This window comes from Dipodomys merriami, unplaced genomic scaffold (assembly GCF_024711535.1).
Source record: "Dipodomys merriami isolate MVZ:Mamm:240054 unplaced genomic scaffold, mDipMer1.0.p SCAF_368, whole genome shotgun sequence".
NCBI classification, from domain to species: domain Eukaryota; kingdom Metazoa; phylum Chordata; class Mammalia; order Rodentia; family Heteromyidae; genus Dipodomys; species Dipodomys merriami.
This window is the reverse complement of record NW_027205248.1, coordinates 383,443-406,897: the sequence shown is the minus strand read 5'-3', so window position 1 is coordinate 406,897 and position 23,455 is coordinate 383,443. Positions and strand designations below refer to the sequence as shown.

The 23,455-nt window shown below is 50.1% G+C and overlaps 1 protein-coding gene across 11 annotated transcripts in view; it reads right to left on the bottom strand.

Annotated features, from left to right (window-relative positions):
• Wnk1 (WNK lysine deficient protein kinase 1) overlaps positions 1 to 16,238 on the bottom strand; it is an 88,358-nt gene extending 72,120 nt beyond the window's left edge. For 6 of the 11 annotated variants that reach the window (XM_069988826.1, XM_069988825.1, XM_069988827.1 and 3 more), the window contains exon 1: positions 14,759 to 15,643. In XM_069988826.1, coding sequence (XP_069844927.1) covers positions 14,759 to 15,583 — 825 coding nt within the window. In that variant the 5' untranslated portion in view covers positions 15,584 to 15,643. Of the gene's footprint in view, positions 1 to 14,758; positions 15,644 to 16,147 lie in introns of those variants that run through there. The other 5 variants (XM_069988831.1, XM_069988832.1, XM_069988833.1 and 2 more) reach the window with 3 other exon arrangements.
• Between the last annotated feature and the right edge of the window lie 7,217 nt (positions 16,239 to 23,455).

Here is a 23,455-nt window from a genome sequence, read left to right as displayed (position 1 = left end):
ACACACAACCTAGGCTTAAAATAATACATCCAGTGAAAACTTACTGAAATTTTGCCAGTGCTATTTCTGGATGACAGCAATACTGATCATTTTTCTTTCAATTTCTGAATTATCCAAACTGTGTGTGAGAAGGTATCTAAACTCTCCTAATGAAACCTTCAAACAATGTCTTCTCCAACTGAAAGGAGCATTGAGGGCAGGAACTCAGGAGACCTAGACATCATCTATGCCTGTAGTTACAAGACTAGTTATAGTCTTCAATACGGACACTGGCTTTTGCCAGTGACTTATCACCAACTTCTTGGGTTGGTGTGAAAAGATTACTCAAGTCCAGTTTAACAAGGTTTTAGCATTTAGAATTTTTTTTAATGTAAAAAGACTCCATGTTGAATTATCCAGTAACAGCATCATTAGCAAATGTCATTATTGAGTACTTTGTTGAAATATTGCTGGTATGAACTGAGATATATAAAACAGACTAGATTTTGATGATTTAGAAGAAAAAAAAAAAAAACTGTGCACTAGCCAGGCACCAGTGGCTCACACCTATAATTCTAGCTACTTAGGAGGCTAAGATCTGAAGATCATGGTATACAAAGCAAGCCCAGCAGGAAAGTCCATGAGACTCTTATCTCCAGTTAAGCACCAGAAAACTAGAAATGGCATTGTGGTTCAAGTGGTAGCGCACTTGAAGAGATGAGGGACAGCGCCCAGGCCCAGAGTTCAAGCCCCACAACCAAACAAACAAACAAAAAAAGTACACTGCCTTTCTAATTTCTGTATTGATTTTGTTGAAATGACAGTTTGATAATAAGATATGCAATTAAGACTCATCCCCATCCATTTTGGTGCAGATACTGAGGCTTGAACTCAGGGCCTGGACACTGTCTCTTGAGCTCTTTTTGCTGAAGGCTTAACTCAGCCATTTTGAGCCACAGTGCCACTTCTGGTTTTCTGGTGGTTTATCAGAGATAAGCGTCTTATAGACTTTCTTGCCTAGGCTAGCTTCGAACCGCAATCCTCAAATCTCAGCCTCCTGAGTAGCTAGGATGACCGATGTAAGCCACCAGTTCCCAGTCCATCCACTTTTTTTTTTGGGGGGGGGGGAGGGGTCCAGTCCGGTGGTGGGGCCTGAACTCTGGGCCTGGGCCCTGTCCCTCAGCTCTTCAGCTCAAGGCTAGTGCTCTACCACTTGAGCCACAGCGCCACTTCTGGCTTTCTTTTTGCTTATGTGGTGCTGAGGAATTGAACCCAGGGCCTCATGCATGTAAGGCAAGTGCTCTACCACTGAGCCACCTTCCCAGCCCTCCCATCCACTTTAAGAAAAGTAACTACCTGTAATCCTACCTCAGGAGGCTGAGATCTGAGGATTGTGGTTCAAAGCCAGCCTGGGCAGGAAAATCCATGAAGACTCTTAGGCAAGTCCATGAGACTCTGATCTCCACTGAACCAACAGAAAACCGGAAGTGGTGCTATGACTTAAAGTGGCAGAGCACTACTAGCCTTGTATCAAAAAGCTCAGAGACAGCATCCAGGCCCTGAGTTCCAGCCCTATAGCTGACCAAAAAAAAAAAAAAAAAAAAAAACTACCAGTATATGGTGGCACATGCCTGGTGCTCAGGGAGAGAGAGAGGACTGAGTTCAAGGCTAGCCTGGGCTGCACAGTGAGATCTTATGTCAAAGAGACAAAACCTCTCAAGTTTTATTCCTAGTGCTTTCTCCTTAGATTGCAATTTGATTTCGGGATCCTCATTAATTTCATAGACCTGGGACCCCCAGAGTGATAGAGATTGAAGACGGGCCCTAGGAGCATTACTCCACCAACAGTTCCTCTGGCTTCCCCACCATCTATATAGCAGCAGGCAGCACACGGTAAATGGTGTGGGTGCTGCTCAGTGGTGGCCTGTTTGCACAGCACCCAGGAGACCTTGGGGTCCACCTCCAGCACTGCAAAACAAGGCAAACACTGTGGCTCAAGCCTGTACCACTAGCTACCAAGAAGGTAGAGATCAGGGGACTGCGGTGTCTTCATGAGACTCCATTCATCCAACGGCTCAACACACTGATGCACACCGGCTATCACAGCACAAACAGAACAGCTGCAGTCCAGGCCAGCTGAACATACTATGAGATGCACTTTGTGAAACTTGGGGGAGGTGGGAATGTTTGGGGAGGGGGGTCTTGGTTCAGAATGTAAAATGTACTTCTTAGAAAGTTCTCATTTATGAAGAGTTTGAAATCTGCAGTCATCTATTCAGAAAGCAGTTACAGGAACCAACTCAAGATCCTATTTTCTAATTGTGAAAGAATAAAGGGAGTATTTGTAATGCCAAATCCTACCGTGGACTGGATCTTTCAACTCTCACCACTGGGCTTGTAGTAAAGCCGGTCTTGTCTCATTAGTGTAAGACAACAGACTTACCCAGTCTTTCTTCTACAGTTTACACTAGAACCAAGCCTCCTGGGCTAATTCTCTTTAAGCTAAATTAGGCGGCAGAAAGCCCCTTTAGCATTTAAATGTTAACTCTGGGTCTCTTATTTTGGTTTCTAATAACTGCATCGCACTACTCTATCAGATTAATGGCCTGGGCAGGCCTCAGTTAAGAGCTTTTCCTGGCTAGTTACTCAGCACTTAGCTTTTTATGGTACTTTTCTTTTCCCATTGTGCTCAGTAGTGCGTGCAGCAACTCACTGCAGTTAGGAATGCATTACACTTGCTTTGGGAATACATAGCTAAAACTTCCTAAATCTCTGTATTCCATCCATATTTAGAAGCTAATTACTACAAATCTAATTCAAAAGATGATGTTTTGTGATTTGTATCTCTTACTATTAAACATTATAAACCATGTAGGTTTTTTTATTGGTATATATTAAATTGAGTAGTAAGAGGTTTTTCATCTTAACATATACATACAAATTAAAACATTTTAAGGTTTCATTTAAAACAGCAAAATTTTCCAACATGCAAAATACCTGATGTCCCCCTACTAATAAATCTTTACCAATAAGTGAATCAAGTAAGCAAAGAAACATGTAAAGATTGAAGTTAAAATTGAATTAGATAAGGCAGGTACCAGTGGCTTACATCTGTCATCCTAGCTACTCAGGAGGCTGGCATTTACAGGACTTCAGTTTAAATCCAGCCCTATCAGAAAAGTTCACAAGGTTCTTTCTCCAAAATAATAAGCAAAATACAACATAATGGAAATGGAAACAAGGTTTTTTTCTTAAAATAATAATCACAGGCAAAAATCAGGATTGAGGTATGGTTCAAGTAGTAGAGAAAATATCAGGCAAGTGAGTGTGGATCCCTGAGTTCAAACTCTAGTACTAGCCTAAAAGCTAATTAGTTAATAAAATAATTGGTTAAATTAAATAAAGATGATCTCTCCACATAGAAAAAGCATTTCAAGTAGAGGGCAGATTATCAGATCTTATAAGCAAAGACTTATTAACATACTCCCTTCTTTCCTAATATTAATAAACAGATGCAAAGAGTCCCAAACTGGCTCCAATCAGTTCTATAAAGAACATTAACTGTTTACCCTTAAACAATTCCATTCATGACTATTAATAAAATATAATTTAAGAGAATTGCTTAACATTGAGAAGAGCAGATACAAGGCCTGGTGATGATTAGGTAAATTAGTTAAGTACACATTAATTTCAAATAAATGCAAGGCAGGAAAAAAGGGAAGCCAATTCAAACATAATAAAATAAATACAAAATATGTGTAATAAAAATAACAAATGACATTTTTATTTTTATTGTATTTCTCAAACCTGTAATATATAGTCATAAAGACTTCAGAAGATTAAGGAAAAGGAAATTTGTAAAGTGTGTATATTGGTGTGTTTATATTAAACTGATTGCAAAATAAACCTAAATTGCCTTCCCAACAGGTAATTCTAAATCTGAAAGCAAATTTCACTCACAATCAAATATAAGGACTGCTAAAGGTGACACATCCGTTTTTCTAAAAAGTAATCCAGCCTGATGACATAAAGCCTGCTAATCCTAGCACTTGGGACACTAAGGCAGGAGAGTTCTGAGTTTCAGGACAGCCTTAGCTGTTAACCAGCCTGTCTTTAAAAATGAAAGGAAGCTGGGCACCAGTGGCTCACACCTATGTTAGCTACTCATAAGGCTGAGATCCGGAAGATCATGGTTTAAGCAAAAAGCTAGGCTGAGCTGGATACTGGTGCCTCATTCCTGAAATCCTAGCTACTCAGGAAGCCATGAGACTATTATCCTCAATTAGCCACCAAAAGGTTGAAGTGGAAATGTGGCTCAAGAGGTAGATTGCCATCCTGAGCTTAAGCCCCAGTATCTGCAGAAACAACAACAACAAAAAAAAAAATGTGGCTCAGGTGGTAGAATACCAGCCTAGCAAGTATAGGGATGGCCCTGAGTTCAATAAAGGTAAAAATACAAAAATAAAATGCATGAAATCTATGATCCCAACAGGACATGGGTTCCATGAGGGCCCTGATTTCTCTGTTTGCTACCTAAGAATGCACAGCATTAGGCACACAACAGTTTGGTAAAATATTCACTGAATAAAAAGAAAACTCAGCAGGGGGGTGGGAGGGAGGCCCCCAGCAGCAGGAGAAGAGATGACAAAAAAGAAACTGCAAAGTGTGGTATCAGCAATGTCATTTAGGGATGGGACTTTAGTGGGGTTTTCTTCAGGCGGTTTTAGTTTTCTAATATGCCTCTCTGTATCTATTACTTCTACGGAAAGAACTGATTAGGAAGCAACACAATTTAAATGCATTAAGAATTTCCTATATTTTTAAAACATCTTTAGTATGCTCTAGAGTAGACTTAACTAAAAAAGTTAAATAAAGGAAGTAGACTTAAGTTATCTCGAGTGGGTAGGAAGTGGAAAAAGAACACACTAAGCTGAACCTCCCCCACCATAGCTGAGTCAATATAAAAAACTAAACTTCCTCAAAGAATTTTCTACGTACTTTCAATGTTATTAAAGCCCCTAACACTTGGCTTTTACAAATCTCTGAATCACTCAGTAATGTGGCTCCAGCCAGTACCAGAGCTTAAACTATGGGTCTGGGTGCTGTCCCTAAGCAATTTTTGCTCAAGGCCAGCACTCTACCACTTGAACCACAGCACCACTTCCGGCTTTTTCTGTGAGGAATTGGAGAGAAGAGTCTCACGGACTGTCCTGCCCAGGCTGGCTTCAAACCTTGATCCTCAGATCTCAGCCTCCTGAATAGCTAGGATTAGAGGCATGAGCCAACCAGCACCTGACCAAAAATAGTATTTGATTTAAAGTTCTCTGATCAATGCCTGAGATCATCTGAGAAGAAATTAACATTCTTGCAAATCTCCAAACAAAAGCTTAAAGTGGAAAAACAAACATTAGCGTGATATTAACTATGACTTTTAAATCTGTTTAGAATGATAAAGTACATCAATAATCAATTCTCAGAGACTTGGTTTTAACTAAATACTTGCACTTGTGTGCCAATGTCTTAACTTTCTCTGACAATCAGTGAATACCAAGAATTCATTGTACATTTTACCTTCACAATCAAAATGTAAGCAATAAAACGTGAATTCACAATTGCATGTGCCTAAGCCACAAAGCATCAAAAGTAATTAATTGTAGCTAGTCACAAATAGCTCACATTTGCAGTCCTAGCTACTCAGGAGACTGAAACAGGAAGATCTAAGTTTAAGGCCAGTTCAGGGAAGAAAAGTTTGTGAGAATTCATTTCCAACTTTTCAGCACAAAGTAGGGCTGGAAGTGTGGCTCAAGTGACAGTACTCCCACATGAATCAGCAAGCCAAGGGAGGGTAGAAGGGACCGAGCTGTAGCCCCAGAATCAGACGAAGTTAATTTGCTTTTAAAAAAAAAAAAGTTATGGTAACATGTACCATTTTACCAAAAATCTGAAATTTTTAGCATGGCAAATGGTTTTTCTACCCAATTATGACATGATACAGCACAGTCGCAGACTGCATATACATATGCACTAATTATTCTTACAGTATCCAAGTGTTTCCCTAAAAAATTCAAATTTCTACTTAAATGCTAAAATGTTCCTTCTGTGTGATAAAACAGGCAAACTATACCACCATACAGTATGATCACAACTAAAAAAAACATAGTTTTCTATATTATTTCCTATATATATGTAATATATGTTTTCTATAAATAATGTAGAAAAACATACTAAACGCTCACTATGAAATGAGAACGCTAATAGCAAAGAACAGATGATAAGGAATTTGAAAGCCCTAATCACATCACACTTGACCCCACTGTCTTCTGCTAAGAACAGAAAAACCAAGTTTGAGTTTTGCCTCGTGATTTCTCAAGAATAAACGTAAGCCAGGTGCTTACAGGCTCAGGCCTGTAATTCTAGCTACTCAGGAGGCTGAGATCTGAGGATTGCAGTTTGAAGCCAGCAGCAGCAGGAAAGGCCGTGAGACTTCAATTAACCACCTGAAAACTGAAAGTGGAGCGTGGCTCAAAGTGGTAGAGCATTAGCCTTGAGTTGCTCAGGGACAGTGCTCAGGCCCCATAACTGGTAAGACAACAACAACAACAACAAAAAGTATAAACAAATCATTCTCAAAGGACCTAAATAAGATGTTGTCATAGATCGTAATTGCATGTCATGAAGACAGATAAGGAACTCTACTAAAAGCTATTGAAAAGCAGGAGGAAATGGGAACAGGGAGCGTAAGTGTGAGGGGTAAAGTGTGAGGAAAGCAGGCCATAGGCATGTGTGCAAGACCAGGGTGTGCCAGGCTTTTTTCCATACATTTGGCACACAGTAATTCATTTAATCTTAACAACTTTTTTTTGGCCAGTCCTGGGGATGGAACTCATGGCCTGGATTCTAACCCTAAACATCTTTTCCTCAAGGCTAGTGCTCTACCACTTGAGTCAGAGCTCTACTTCTGGCTGGTTAATTAAATATAAAAGTCTCATGAAACCGGGCACTGGTGGCTTACACCTGTCATCCTAGCTACTCAAGAGGCTGAGATCTAAGGATTACGATTCAAAGCCAGCCTGGATAGGAAAGTCCATCAGACTCTTATCTCCAATAAACTACTCAGAAAACTGGAAGTGGTGCTGTGGCTCTAGTGGTAGAGCCCTTCCTTGAGCTGAAGAAGGGAGGGACAGTGTCCAGGCCGAGTTCAAGCCCCACGACCAACCCAAAAAAAAAAAAAAAGAAAGAAAAGAAAAGAAAAAAGTCTCATGAACTTTGCTGCTGTAAATGGCTTCAAACCACAACCCTCAGATCTCGGCCTTCTGAGTGGTTTGGATTACAACCATGACCCATCAGCACCCAGCTTTAAAGCAGGTCCTCTTTTACACCCATTTTACAGATAGGAAATTGTGGCACATAACTTGCCCCAAGGTGCCACAATCCATCAAGTAGCAGGGCCAGGACTGGAATCCAGACATTCTAGTTCTTAACTATACTTGACTGCAGACAAGTGACCTCTTCAAACCTGCACTGAAATCACAATGAAACTCGCTGCTTCTGCAAGACTACATTCGTGTGTGTTAAGACAGACAAAAATGTAATTATATAAAACACAAATTTAATTTTAAAGAACCAGCAAAAACCTACTATTCACGTATCTAACATTTTCAGAGAAACTGCATTAACTTACTTGCTGATTTCCAGTTTTATTTAGGAAAGGAAGAGATGGAGGGAGGGAGGTCTGGGTGCTGGCTCATGTCTGTAATTCTAGCTACTCAGGAGGCTGAGATCTAAGGATTGCAGTTCAAAGTCCTGGCAGAAAAGTCTGTAAGACTCTTATCTGCAGTAAACTACTAAAAAAGCAGAAGTGGAGCTGTGGCTCAAGTGGCAGAACACTAGCCTTAAGCAAAAAAAAAAAAAAATTTAGGGATAGTGTCCAGGCCCCAAGTTCAAGCCCCAGGACAAGGACAAAGACAGGGACAGGAATACACTCACACATAGTTAAAGCTACCAGAAAAGCCAAATAACAGTTATAGGATGATTTTTGTCAATGGAAGCCCAATTTTAAATAAGTCATTTCCACAGGACTGAACTACGATGCATTTCGAATGATCAAGGTCTTGTACTTGAATTTTAATCTGGAGAAATGAACTTAAGTCACCAAGCAACAACACCTCTTTTCCAAACTCTTACACTAAGAACAACTGTATTACTTGGGACAGACATAAAGGATAAGAGGGGGGAAAATAAAAAACATTTTAAACCCTAAGACCATATGAGAAGAATCTACATCATTTTAAAAAGTCAATTCTCAGCTCTCAATAACACACTTCATCTAGCCATAAATCTACATATTTTAAATCCAATTTTACCTCACCAAAATGGTCCTGTTAATTGTTCTTTCCAGTTTAAAAGGGACAACAGATTACTTCACACAAACCATCTCCTACTCTTTAGTTTGCACAGCAGCTGCCCTTATCTCAAGATGAAGGGATGATCTGAATTTTACCCATGCTTTTAATCAATAACGGAGAATTTCATAATTACTCCAGAAAGTAATCTGTGAAGTTTAGTTACTGGGAAAGTTTCTACAAAATTCACATCCTGAAAAAAAAAAAAAAAGATATATAGTATAAACTTAGAAACGGAGGAAAATCTTCAATATAAAAATGGGGAGATTCAGTTCAATGAATTATTTTAAGATACTATCAAAGGACTAATTTACTGCTTCTGAGCCACACAACCACATCCCATTCCTGAGCACTGCTCACCTTTCACAAACCCTCAGAGTCATACACCTGAAGATCAAGCCTTGCTGAGCCAGAAACAAAGACAGGCTCTAAATGGGAGCCAAAACAAAAATCATGATCTGACCTGGCCTTTCAGGTAGAACTAGAAACGAACTCATCAGTGTGGAACGTAGGAAGTCAACTCATTACATATGGGCAACCTAGAGGAAAAGTGTTAAAAAAAAAAAAAAAAAAATCAGCCAGGTTCCAGTGGCTCACTCCAGTAACTTAGCTACCCAGGAGGCTGAGAACTGAGGATCAAGGTTCAAAGCCAGCTAGGGCAGGAAAGTCCACAAGACCTTTATCTCCAATTAACTACTAAAGAGCCAGAAATGGAGCTGGGGGCTCCAAAGTGGTATAGTACTAACCTTGAGCAAAGGGACAACGCCCTTGGTAGAGGTTTGAATTTCTCTACAATTGAGACACCCACTACACCACAATACTACTGCTTCACTTGAAATATTACTAACTAGCCATCTACTGGAATACAACTGCTCTGAAAACTTAGATCTACTCACTTCACATTTTGTTTTTTACCAACCTAAGCAAGTTATGTTTATGCTCTATGAGTTACAGTTCTTTATGCATCAAACAAGCAATTGGGAAAGATAACGTAAGGTTTCTCCTAATTTTCTTTTTTTCTTTTTTTTTTTTTTTTTTTTTTGGTACTGGGGATCGAACCCAGGACGTTGCACTTGCTAGGCAAGTGCTTTGCCACTGAGCTACATCCCAGCCCCTCTCCTAATTTTAATATTAAGATTTGTTCGTGTGTGCTGGTCCCTGGGGCTTGAACTCAGGGCTTGGGCACTGTCCCTGAGTTTATTCAAGGCTAGGGTTCTACCATTTAAGCCACAGCTCCAGTTATGGCTTTTTTGGTACTTAATTGGAAGTAAGAGTTCTCACAGACTTTTCTGCCTGGGCTGGCTTCAAAAGAGGCTTCAGATTTCAGCCTCTTAAATAGCTAAAATTACAAGCATGAGCCTTGGGCTGCCGGTAATGTGAAGATCTTTTAAGCAGGGTATGATGGCACATACCTGAAATTCTAGCACCAGGAAAGTAGAGGCAGAAGTTCAAGGCCAACCTGGTATGTAACACCCTTCCTCAACAACAAAAAACAAAATTTGTAATTCAACAAGTGAACTCACTTCTCCTGTCTTGCTATAGAGAAATATGTATATTAAAATATACATTCAAAACCCAGTGACTGGTGGCTTAGGCCTGTAATTCTAACTACTCAGGAGGGTGAGATCTGAGAATGGAGGTTGAAGCCAGCCAAGGCGGTAAAGTCTGTGAGACTCACCTCCAATTAACCAACAAAAAGCCAGAAGTGGAGCTGTGGCTCAAGTGGCAGAGCACTAGTCTTGAGCAAGAAAGCCCAGGGACAGCATCCAGGTCCTGAGATCAAGCACCAAGACTGGCATAAAAAGGAAAAAAGAAATAATGTATGTGCAAGTGTGTATATATTTACACACACACACACACACACACACACACACATTCTCACGAGGGCTAGTCATAGTGGTGCCTATTTGTAATCTCAGCTTTTGAGGATCAACAGCCAGCCCAGGCAAAAAGTTAGAGAGATCTCATCTCAACACGCTGGGCAAGGGTGATGATCCATGCCTGTAACTCCAGCAATTTAGGAGTCTAAGTAGGAAGATCTGGTCCAAGGCATGATATTTCCCTGGCAGTAACGTGACAAACCTACTTGAAAATTACTAAACAAAAGGGGGTTAGGCCTGTCTCAAGTGGTACAGTACCTATCTAACAATCACAAAGCTCTGGGCTCAAACCCAGGTACCACCAAAAAATGAAGGAATATATTCAGTGAAGAAGATTCCCCCCTCCCCTGTCATAAAGCTTTAGTAATTTTTAGTCTTGGCCTTTAATTTAGATCCAAAGACAAAATTTCAGTGTACTGAAAATGTCCTGATCAAAAATAAATAAATATAATGCCCCAACTATTGCTATAAAGAATCCTTGAGCTACAATAATCACATTTTTTTTGGGGGGGGGGGTTGGTTGTGGGGCTTGAACTCTGGGCTTGGGCATTATCCCTGCACTCTTCAGCTCAAGGCCAGCGATCTACCACTTGAAAACCACTTCCAGTTTTCTAGTGATTAACTGAAGATAAGAGTCTCATGGACTTTTCTGCACAGGATGGCTTTGAACCGTGATCCTCAGCCTCCTGAGTAGGCCCGGCCTAAAAAAAATGTTCACCATCACATTTTTAAAACTACAATGAAAATTTTGTATAAGCATGGACAAAAGCCACTGAAGTTTCTAAACCAGGGCACCACACAGTGAGTGTGGCTGCAGAGCCACATGGTAAGCTGGCTTTAAAATACTCTTCAATGTAAGAGTCTCCCTCCGTTTGACCATGCCCAGGCCTACACAGCCAACAGGAAGAGTCCAGGAAGTCCAAACTGTTGTAATTTCTAAAACTGAGAAGGGCATTCTGCACATCAAGGAAATAATTACCAGAGAAAAGAGAGTCTACGGAATGGAGAAGATCCTTACTGTACCTACGACAAAAGATTCATATCCTAAATTCATGAAGAGTTCAAAGAACGAAACACCAGAGGAACAAGTAACCAAGTTAATAAACAGCAAGTGAACTGAACAATTTTCAAAAGTACAAATGCCAATAAAAAATATCAAGTGTTCAAAAAAGAGAAAAGAAAAGCAAAAAATGTTCAACATCTTTAACCATAAAGAAAAGCAAGTCAGAACAGTAAGATTCTATCTGACCAGTCACGACAACTGTTTTCAAGAACACAATGATGGCCAGACCCAGCCACGGGAGGAGGGGACCCTTACACATTGTGGCTGGGAATGTAAACTAGTCCAGCCACCACGAGCTCCTCAAAAAACTAAAAATGGAAGTATGCTACAATCCTGCTATCCACTCTTGGGCGTATCAATCAGTGAACAAGGCAGATACATGCACACCCACGTTTATTGCAGCACTATTCACAATAGCTAAGTTATTGAATCAGCCGTAACTTGCCATCAACAGATGAAAATATTAGTCAGCCATAAACAAGAATGATATTATAGGGCTGGGAATGTGGCTTAATAGTAGAGTGCTTGCCTAGCCCCGAGTTTGACCTCAGTACCATATACACAGAAAAAGCCAGAAGTGGCGGCTATGGCTCAAGTGGTAGAGTGCTAGCCTTGAGTACAGAGAGGCTCAGAGACAGTGCCCAGGCTCTGAGTTCAAGCCCCAGGATCAGCAAAAAAAGAAAAAAGAATGATTTATCATTTACCAAAAAACACAACAGAACTGGAAATGTCTAAGCAAAACCAGACTAAAAAATATTGCCATGTTTCCTTGTATGCAGAATCTAAATCTTTTTTAAAAGGTCAGAAAGGAGCCGAGCACTGGTGGCTTATGCCTATAAACCTGGCTACTCAGGAGGCTGAGATCTGAGGATAGCAGTTCAAAGCCAGCCCAGACAGGAAACTCTGTGAGACTCTTATCTCCAATACACCACCAGAAAACCAGAAGTGGCGCTGTGGCTCAAGGGGTAGAGTGCTCACCTTGAACTGAGGAGCTCAGGGTCAGCACCCAGGCCCCATAAATGACACACACAAAAGAAGCCCAAAAAACCTAAGCCTAGGGACAGAGAATGTGGCCTAGTGGTAGAGTGCTTGCCTTGCATGCATGAAGCACTGGGTTCAATTCCTCAGCACCACATAAACAGAAAAAGCAGGAAGTGGCGCTGTGGCTCAAGTGATAGAGCACTAGCTTTGAGCCAATGAGCTCAGGACAGTGCCCAGGCCCTGAGTGCACCCCAGGACTAGCCAAAACCAACAACAACAACAAAAAACAAAAAACAAAAAACCTAAGTCAAAAACAATGGGTAGTTTCAGTTAGGAGGATAAGAGTAGGAGGTCAAATCAAAAAAATAAAAAGAGTAAAAAAACTACATTATGTGTACACGAACAGCACAATGCACCCCCACTTTGTACAATTAATACACGTGAATGACACCAGCTTTTAAAAAAATTGAAACAGACTAAGTTCTAATTGTGACATTAGATAACTTAAGCTTTTTGCGTTGTATTATTAGTCCCAAGACAATAAATTATTAGAAAGTTCCAGAGGATCAAGAGCACACACATAACATCCTGAAAAAGCTCGAAAGTAAAACAACTGCAGTGGACGAATTCATTCATAAAGTACTCAACACTTCCTTGGTGTCTGCCCTACACTGTCACCTGTCGTTGAAAAGGCATCAACCACACCGAGGTTTGTTACCCTGGCTGACCAATACGAGTCAACACGGTTTGGCGGGTTCCAGGGAAGCCGGTCGGGCTCAGGGTGTGGCTGGGGAGCGCGCCTGCCCAGCAGGGGATCACCTCAGCATCTGACCGGCTCGCGTAAAAACCAGCCCCGCACTTGGCTTTCGGCCTGCTCCGCACGCTCACTTCCTTTCCTACTCCTCAAGGAAAGCACGCGGAGCCTCCGCGCGGGGGCCGTGGGGCGTCGGCCCCCCGAGCTGCCCTGAGCTGCCCGTCCCGGTGACGCGGGGCCCGCTGGCTCCTCGGTCGCGGCGCCGGCGCCTCACCTCCCTGGCCGGCGCGGCTCGTGGCTTCCCACAGGCCCTGGCCAGGCGTTTGCCGCTGACGCTGCTGACGTAGCGGAGGGTCGGCCTGGGCCGGGCGGGCGGGCGGGCGGGCAGGGCAGCCACAAGTGGTCTGCAGCGAGGCTGGGCCCACCGCCACGTGCCCGCTGCAGGCGGCGAAGGCCAGCCCCGCCGGCCCCGGGGGAGCGTGCGGGAGCCCCGGGGGGGCGTGCGGGAGCCCCGGGGGGGCGTGCGGGAGCCCCGGGGGGGCGTGCGGGAGCCCCGGGGAGCGTGCGGGAGCCCCGGGGGGGGGGCGTGCGGGAGCCCTGGGGAGCGAGCCTCCCCTCAGAGGACGGGCCGAGTGGCCGGCCCCGCGGAGGGGGGACGCGGCCAGGGCACACTGCGGCACCCTTACGGCTCAGGCCCGGCTGGACACACTGACAGCTGACACACGGCCCGTCCCAGACACCCGCGCGCGCAAGCGCTCCTTCCTCCCTCCCTCCTTCCTCCCTCCCTCCTTCCTTCCTTCCTCCCTCCTTCCTTCCTCCCTCCCTCCTTCCTCCTTCCTTCCTTCCTTCCTCCTTCCTTCCCTCCCTCCTTCCTTCCTTCCTCCCTCCCTCCTTCCTCCCTCCCTCCCTCCTTCCTTCCTTCCTCCCTCCTTCCCTCCTTCCTTCCTTCCTCCCTCCTTCCTTCCTTCCTTCCTTCCTCCCTCCCTCCTTCCTCCCTCCCTCCTTCCTTCCTCCCTCCCTCCTTCCTTCCTCCCTCCCTCCTTCCTTCCTCCTTCCTTCCTCCCTCCCTCCTTCCTCCCTCCCTCCTTCCTTCCTTTCTCCCTCCCTCCTTCCTTCCTTCCTTCCTTCCTTCCCTCCTTCCTTCCCTCCTTCCTTCCCTCCTTCCCTCCTTCCTTCCTTCCTTCCTTCCTTCCTTCCCTCCTTCCTTCCTTCCTTCCTTCCTTCCTTCCTCCTTCCTTTCTTCCTTCCTTCCCTCCTTCCCTCCTTCCTTCCCTCCCTCCTTCCTTCCCTCCTTCCCTCCTTCCTTCCTTCCTTCCTTCCTTCCTCCTTCCTTTCTTCCTTCCTTCCCTTCCTTCCCTCCTTCCTTCCCTCCCTCCTTCCTTCCCTCCTTCCTTCCCTCCTTCCTTCCTTCCCTCCTTCCTTTCTTCCTTCCTTCCTTCCCTCCTTCCTCCCTCTCCCTTCCTTCCTTCCCTCCTTCCTTCCTCCCTCCCTCCTTCCTTCCTTCCTTCCTTCCCTCCTTCCCTCCTTCCTTCCTCGGAGATTCTGGGTTTGAACTCAGAGACGCGCTACTCAGGCGCTCCACCCCTTGAGCCATGCTGCTGACCTCGTGTCTGTCTGTCTGCCTTCCTTCCTCCCCTCTCTCCCTGGCTTTCCGTCCGTCCGTCCGTCCGTCCGTCCGCGGGGCCGGGGGCCGGGTTACCTGCAGCTCGCACCAGGCCACCTCCACCGTGGTCTCCGTGTCCAGGCCCTTGTAGACGGTCTTGAAGGAGCCGCGGCCGATCTCGATGTCGAACTTGAGGAAGCGGCCGTCGTTGGACATGCCCACGGCCTTCGTCTCCAGCTCCTCGATGTCGTCCTGCTGCTGGCTGCGCTGCTCCTCGGCCGCCGCCGCCGCCGCCGCCGCCGCCGCCGCCGCCTCCCGGGCGCCGCCGCCGCCGCTGCCGCTGCGGACGGGCGGCGGCGGCTCCTCCCTGCTCCCCGCCGCGCCGGGCTGGGACGCGGGGCGCTCGGGGCCGGCGGGGCCGGGGGCCGGCGGGGCGGCGGCGGGGCCGGGGGCGGCGGCGGCGGCGGCGGCGGGGCCCGGGGCGGCGGGCGCGGCGGCGGCGGCGGCGGCCGGGGGCGGCCGGGTCACCGGGGCGGCGGCGGCCGCGGCGCGGGCCGGCTCCTCCCGGGCGGGCGGCCCCGCGGCGGGCGCGGCCCCGCCGGGCTGCGGCGCGGGGATCGGGAGCCCCGGCAGCTCCAGCGCCGTGGCGTTCGAGTCGCAGATGACGCTGCGGCGGAAGAAGCGGTGCTCGGTGGGGGTGGCGGCGGCGGCGGCCGCCCCCCGGCTGTCCTTGTCCATCGTGTGGCGGCGGCGCCGGTACTCGTCGGCGCGGCCCGGGCCCGCCTCGCTGGCCGCGGCCCCCAGCTTGTCGCCCACCGACGAGTCGGAGCTGGAGCCGTTCTTGGGCGCGGGCGGCGGCGGCGGCGGCGACAGGAAGGCCGGGGAGCCGCGGGGCCCGTCGGCGGCGGCGCCGCCGGACATGGCCGGGTCCGGTCCGCTGGAGTGGAGAGAGCGGAGCGGGCGGGCTGGGACTCGCGGAGGGGCGGCGGGGCGGGGGGGGCGCGGGGCGGCGGCGGGGCCGGGCGGGGCGCGCTCAGCGCCGGCCGGGCGCCCCGGGGGCGGCGGCGGCGGGGGCGCGGGGCGCCGGGCCCGCGGGCGTCAGCGCCGCCCGCTCCGCGTCCATCCCGCGGCGAGCGGCGGCCGGCCGGGCCGGGGCGGCGGCGGCGGCGGCGGCGGGCCCGCGCGCATGGGGCCGGCCCCGGGGCGGGACGCGGGGCGCCGGGCGGGGGCGGGGGCCCGGCCGGCCCCGGCGGGGCGGGGGGACGGGGGGGAGCGGAGCCGCTCCCGGGCGGGGACCGGGAAGCGGGGCCTGAGGCGCGGCCCGGCCGGCCGCGTCCCCTCCTCGCCCCGCCCGGGCCGGCGCCGGGGGGCCGGGGGAGGGAGCCGCGGGGAGGGGAGGGCCGCGGAGCCCCGGAGGAGGGCCGGGGAGGAGGGGGGCCGGGAGGAGGGGAGGGCAGGGAAGAGAGCAGTCACCCCGCTAGGCACCTCCTGTCAGCGAAGACGGGGAGGCGCGGCGGCGGCGGCGGCCGAGGAAGAGCACAGCCGCGTCCGCCCGGGAAAACTCTCCGCTTTAAATGGCGCCGGAGTCCGAAACCTCCACACAGCCCGCTCGGACCCCGCCCCCCGCCGCCCCGGGGCGGCCCCACCCCCTCCCGCCGCGCTCGGGGGGGCCCTCCTGCGCAGGCGCGCCGGGCCCGAGGCTCTCTGGGAATTGTAGTTTCCGGGCGGGGGGCTGTGAAAGGGGCATGGAGGCCAGGCGCCTACGACTTCCGTGATGCCCCGGGGAGAGGGCGGGGCTTCAGCCTGTTGCCTCCTGGGAGTTGTAGTTCTCCTTGGAAACCGTCCCTTCTGGAAGCCTGAGGGGGGTGGGGGGGGGAGTGGAAGCGTCATCAACGGGGGGTCGCTCCAAACCCCGGGGCCAGGTCCGCGCTCTCCTCAGCGGAATCGTTCTTTCGAGATTCGTTGCGGGACGGAAGGGAAGAAGAAAAAGAGAGCGAGAGCGGGCGGGAGAGCGGGAGATGGGGCTCCGCTCCCGGCCGCTCCGCCCGGGAAAAGTGATCTGTTCATCTTTCAGGGCGAGCGGCCCGGTGTGGAGCGACGGGGGGGAGGGGGAGGGGGGGAGGGCGGGGGGGGAGGGGGGCAGGGGGGCAGGGGGGAGGGCCGGCCCGGGCCGGACTCCCGAGCCCCTGCAAACTCCGGGAAGGGGGCGACGCCGGTCACTGAGGGAGGGCTAGGGAAGGGGATGGGAGCCTAACTTCCTCCCCTCCCCCTCCCCCCTGCACAATTAAGACCACATGCGCGGCTCCCGTCCGCCGCCCAGCATCGTCCAGCTGCGAAGGGAAAAAAGATGTGGGAGGAGGGGGAGGGAAGGGGGGAGGGGGAGGGGGAGCGGGAGGGGGCGGCGTCCCGCGCCCCGCCGCGCGGACCCGGCCTGGGACTCTCCGGGGTGCGCTGGAACTTTCTTAATTTTTTATTTTCCAACCGTCGGTTTCCCCCGCCCGGAACGCGCCGGGCCTCAACCCCACCCCCACCCCCACCCCCGCCGGCCCGAGCCCCGCCCCCGGCCCCGAGCCCCGCCCCCGCCGGCCCGAGCCCCGCCCCCGGCCCCGAGCCCCGCCCCTCACGCCCCGAGCCCCGCCCCTCACGCCCCGCCTCCCCGCCCCGCGGCGCTGCGCCGTCCCGAGGCCGCCGGGAGACCGCGGGCTTCAGGGGGAAGAGACAGCGTCAGCGAGGCCGGGAGGGCGGGGCCCGGCCGGGGACCGGAGGCCCTGGGGCCTGCAGAATAGAAACGACGAGAACGGGGGCGCCGGGCCCCCTTAACACTCACTGCGGGCCCGAGCGCCCCAGAAACCCCGAGCCACGGAGAAGCCTCTCACCTCCTGCGGCCCGGGGAGCACAGCACAGCACAGCACACAGCACAGACACAGCACAGCACAGCACAGCACAGCACACAGCACAGCACAGCACAGCACACAGCACAGCACAGCACAGCACAGCACACAGCACAGCCGGGGAGCACAGCACAGCCGGGGAGCACAGCATGGCCTGGGGAGCACAGCCCAGCCGGGGAGCACAGCACAGCCGGGGAGCACAGCACAGCCGGGGAGCACAGCATGGCCTGGGGAGCACAGCCCAGCCGGGGAGCACAGCATGGCCAGTGTGTCACCAGTCAGACCTGAAGGCCCGGTGCACAGTTCACTGCAAATGCTCATCCACTCCCTTCTCCCCGTGGGCTGTGAATCTCTAAGGGACAGGATCGTCTTCCTTTCCTCCTTCCTATATATCATCCCTAACGGTACTTTTCCTTGTCATTTCAGATGCCAAATAGAGAATCTACCCCTCCCTCAGATATATACAGATGCCTGTCTTTAGTGGCTTCTGCCTGTCATCCCAGCTGCTCAGGAGGCTGAGATCTGAGGATCAGGGTTTAAAGCCCGCCCAGGCAAGAAAGTCTATGAGACTCCTATGAACCACCAGAAAACTGGAAGTGGCGCTGTGGCTCAAGTGGTAGAGCGCCAGCCTTGAGCCGAAGAGCTGAGGGACAGCGCCCAGGCCCAGAGTTCAAGGCTCACAACAGACAAACAGTGATACCTTTGATTTAGACAGTGGCTGCAAAATCCTCCGCCACACCCAAAGTCTACTTCATTCCACTGGGTAGCTTCTCCACACGCACAGGAAACGGATGCATGGTGGTTGTCTGCTTTGTCTCTTCATTTCCCATTCTCTGTCTGACCTGTAGAGGGGTGTGTGTGTGTGTGTGTGTGTGCGCGCGCGCGCGCGCGCGCGCGCGCGCGTGCATCAGTCTTAGGCTCAAACTCTTGTCTGAGCTCTTTTGCTCAAGGCTGGTGCTCTGTCACCTGAGCCACAACTCCACTTCCAGCCTCTTTGAGTAGTTAACTGACATCAATGTCTCACAGACTTTACTGCCTGATCCAGCCTCCCACCGTGATCCTCAGATGTCAGCTTCCCGAGTAGCTAGGATGACAGGCGTGAGCCACCACGCCCATCTCTCCATTTCTATTATACGTATTTATACCTATAGCCTATTTCTTTTAAACCATGTGTTTCCGGAAATCCGGGTCCATCTTTTGGTTACTTTATCCTTATAATAAGATTACAGCCACGGGATCAAGCTCTTTCCGCAGACAATTGTGTGGGAATTTCACAACCCCTTCCCATGAAGTAAGTATTCTAGATTTCCATTTTACCAGTGAAAAACCTGAAGAGCAAGAAAAGTGATATCTAATACGAAGTCAGGTGAGTACTGAACCCAAACTACAGAGCCTGGATTCAAACCTAAGTAGTCTCCCTCTTAAGTCCGAGGTCCTAGTGCAGGCAGTACAGATGCAGTAAACACTGCTTCAGTAAATTCTTGAGTCACAGCAAAGCAACAAGACTCGTGGGCAGCTGTTGGTAGGCCTTCCCCGTTTCCTAGCTGTCCTGCCCTCTGAAGCCTCAGGAACGCCTTGGTTAAGATGTCAGCCTTAGCGGAGTGTAAAGGATTTAGGAGTCAAATCCGTCTTAACCACTCCTGACGCGCGGGTTGTACACGCGATTCACAGTGGCAACATTAAAGTTAATCTAAGACAAGGGCTTCGCAGTTATCAGCCAAGTCTCCTCCTTCGGGAGGAGGGCTGGTTACATAACGACTCAGAACAACTAACCAAGAGGCATGTGTGACTCACACCTGTTGTCCTAGTGACTTGGGAAGCTGAGATTGGGTGGGTCAAATTTTGGGGGACAGCCCGGGACTAAAGGCTCTCAAGACCGCCTCTCTCAACCGGTAGCTGGGTGTGGTGGCAAGTGAAACCAGCAGGGTAGGGAGAATGAAATCCAGAGGATCGCGTTTCTGGGGTGGACAGAGAGATCTGTAAGATGCCACCTGGATGGGCAAAAAGCTGGAGTGGCCGATTGTCCCCACCGCAGTGACAGGCGGGAATAGGAGGAATTCCGTCCAGGCATTGGTCTGTGCAGGGAGCCAGGTCCTACCGCAAAACAACCAGCGACGGCTCAGAAACAGTCGTAAAACACTCCACGTGCGTACGTAACAGAGGAAGTGAGACATTTGATTTGACGTGCGGCCAGGGTGGGGGAGGGAGGGCGAGGGGGTCAGGGGAAGGGCTGACTGGCCAAGAGGTTCTGGACTCTGGGGTGGACACATGGAATTGCAGCCCCCTTGTACAACCACTCGAAGATGTAAACATTTTAGCCGGGCACCGGTGGCTCATGCTCCATAAACTCTCCCTCCTCAGGAGGCAGCGATCTGAGGATCCTAGTTCAAAGCCAGCTTGGACAGGGGAGTCTACAAGACTCTTATCCTCAGTTGACTGGAGAAAAAGTGGGGCTGTGGCTCAAACGGAGAGCACTGAAAAAAAAAACAACAAAAACTCAGGCCAGAGCTGGGCGCCAGTGGCTCACGCCTGTCATCCTAACCACTCAGGAGGCTGAGATCTGAGGATCACAGTTCAAAGCCAGCTCAGAGAAAGAACGTCCATGAGACTTATCTCCCATGAATCACAAGAAAACTGGAAGTGGTGCTGTGGCTCAAGTGGTAGCGCACCAGCCTTGAGAAAAAGCTCAGGACAGTGCTGAGGCCCTGAGTTCAAGCCCTAGAACACACACTCACACCATGTAATTAAATTACACAACTGATTGAATACTTGTGTTGTGTATACTGGGATACAGAGTGTGTGTGTGTGTGTTTTGAAGGGTTATTGTGCGATTTAATGAGCTACTGCTAAATACTCAGGGTGGAACTTGATAGACTCCAGGCACCACCACCCGATTTTGTTTTGTTTTGTTTGTATCTGAGCTGCAGGAAAGCACCGAGCCAAGAGGAGAGATGGATGGCTGACAGCTGGTCAGAGTCGAGAGGCCACAGGCTAGGGGAGCAGGCATGGGAGGTGTCAGGTCCCGGCTTCCTCCTCGTCCTGGATCTGGCAGGAAGGCTAGAGGCGGGATGGGAGAAGCAGGAAGTCTTTCTCCCAGCAGAGAGGGAGATTGCTTCTTGGGATTCCTTGGCCGTGATGAGAAACCACCTGGTTGGCTGGGGACGGCTTAGCTGAAGGCCACGTAGGCATCCACAGATCTGCATTTCAGGGAGACTCAGGAAGATTGATGACACACACCTGCCAGTCTGGTCACCCCACTTAAGACAACCAGCCCCTAGAAAATTCCTCCCTCATTCCAGAAGCTGCTCCGCCTCCTGCCCTGGGTGGTTTGCACATCTATCTCGGGAAAGGCGGATCTAGCTGTAGGGGAAAAAAAAATCTTAAGAAAGCAGGGAGTTTAGGGCTGGGAATGCAGCTCAGTGAAGCCCTGGTTCCAACCCTCAGTACCACATACACAGAAAAAGCCGCAAGTGGAGCTGTGGTTCAAGAGGTAGAGCGCTAGCCGAGCAAAATTCAAGTTCCAATACACACACACACACACACACACACACACACACACACACACACAGAATCTAGGTTACCTAAGAACTATTTCAACAATTATGTCTTGAGTAAGGCTCGCCAGGAAGAGACCTGTAGGTAGATTGCATGCAAAATTGGTTGGTTTTCTTCTTTCTGGTTTTTTGTTTTGAAATCTTTTAAATTTTTGGCAGTACTAGGGCCTGAACTCGGGGCTCCATCCACCACGCGGATCCCTCCTGGCCTCTTCTCCTCTAGCCTGCCTGGGCTAGCGCCCTCCCACCTGCGTCTCCTGTCGCTGGGGTGCAGCCCCCATGCCCAGACATTGATTGAGGTGGAGCCTCGGCTCTAAGGCTGGAGCTGGCTTTGAACTGTGAGCCTCTGGTGTCCATTTTCCCCAGTCTCCACCTTCCAAGTAGCTACTAGCATCACAGGCTTGAGCACCTGGCAGTTCCCGTTTCTTGTTTCTTTTTCATTTCTCCTCTCTCTCTCTCTCTCTCTCTCTCTCTCTCTCTCTCTCTCTCTCTCTCTCTCTCTCTCTCTCTCTCTCTCTCATGCGTGTGCAGGTATATGTGTGCACATGTGCACCCATACTAGCATTTGAACTCAGGACCTAGAAGATGCCCCCTCAGCCTTTTCCGCTCAAGGCTGGTATTTTTACCATGTGAGCCACAACTCCACTTCTGGTTTTTTGTTGCTTCATTAAAGATATGTAAGAGGCTCGGGTCTGGGAGGGTGGCTCAGTGGTAGAGTGCTTGTCTCGGACGCATGAGGCCCTGGGTTCGATTCCTAACCACCACATAAGCAGAAAAAGCCGGAAGTGGTGCTGTGACTCAATGGTAGAACACTAACCTTGAGCTGAAGAGCTGAGGGACAGTGCCCAGGCCCAGAGTTCAGACCATGACTGACCAAAAAAAAAAAAAAAAAGTCTCATGGAGTTTTTTCCTGCCTGGGCTGGCTTTGAACCCCAGATCCTCAGATGGATCTCAGCCTCCCGAGTCGCTTGGATGACGGGCGTGAGCCGCTGGCTTGGAGCGTGGTTCGTGTCTTCACAGGGAATTCAGGAGAAGCAGAGTTGTGTGAGTCAGGGTAGCAGTGGATTCCGGCTCCGGAGTGGAGGCCGTCTGGAGCTTGTGGATAAAGAGAGAGCCTTTGTCTCCCTTTGTAACCTACGTCAAGAATCAGCATCTCCCTTTGCGTTTTTATTCTACTCCCTGAAATGGCTCCTCACTTCCACCCAGTCCCACGTCTCCCCTTCTCCCTGAGCCAGTGGCTCTGAAAGGCTCTAGGTAGTCAGCCACACAAGTTGTTCAAATGCAACTTCCTTGCCCAATGGCTCACGCCTGTCTCCCAGCTACTCAGGAGGCTGAGATCTGAGGATCGGGATTCAAAGCCAGCCCAGGCAGGAAAGTCCAGGAGACTGAAAACCAGAAGTAGAGCTGTGGCTCAAAGTGGTAGAGTGCTAGCCTTGAGTGAAAGAGCTCAGGGACAGCGCCCAGGCCCTGAGTTCAAGCCTCACGATCGACAAAAATAAAAATGTAAAGCAGCTTCCCGGGCTTAGTGTCCACTGAAATCCACGTGAAGGTTTGAGAATCTCTGATAAGAAAAAGAAAAGACAGCAGTGTGTTAGCTGAGCTTAGAGAGATCAAGGCCAAGGTCGCTTGGCTGTGGACTGACCCCAGGAAGGGGGTGAGGGGGCTTTGCTGCAGCGGTCCTGGAGGGCGCCTGGGCCAGGAGTGGCGTCCTCTGGGATCTGTGAGGCAAGGTTCAGGGGTGGGGACAAGGAGAAACTTGGGTTGGTTGATTTCCAGACAGGAGGAGTAGGGGAGAGGTGGGAAGGGCTGCTCCGAGGAGCTGAGATTTGGCAACTTGGAGCCCTTGGGGACCGGCCGGGCCCCAAGGGCAGACACAGGCGGTTGGTGGAGAAATCAGCTTTTTTTCCTTCTTTTCTTGATGGCAGGAAATAGGAAAGTAGAAGACATGGTCTGCTACAACAAATGGCCTAGAATTCTACAATTGCACACCCTGTGTGTGTGTGTACACATGTGCACACGCGTGCCTTTTCTGGGCCTGCTGCTGTCCCTGAACTTTTTGTGCTCAGAAGGAGTGTTCTAGCTCTGGAACCCCACAGCTCCGCTTCCGACTGTCTCGGTGTGCTTCATTGGAGATGAGAGTCTTACTAGGCTTTCCTTCCCAAGCTGGCTTTGAACCTCCATCCTTGGATCTCAGCCTCCAGAGTAGTTCGGATGAAGCTGTAGGCCACTGGCGCCCAATCGGTTAATGTCTTTTTGAATCAGGTCACGTGCATTGGCCTGGGTAGGAGGGGGAGGGAGGGAGGGACAGGGAGATGGGGAGCAGTTCATGGCTGGGGAATCCATGCTTT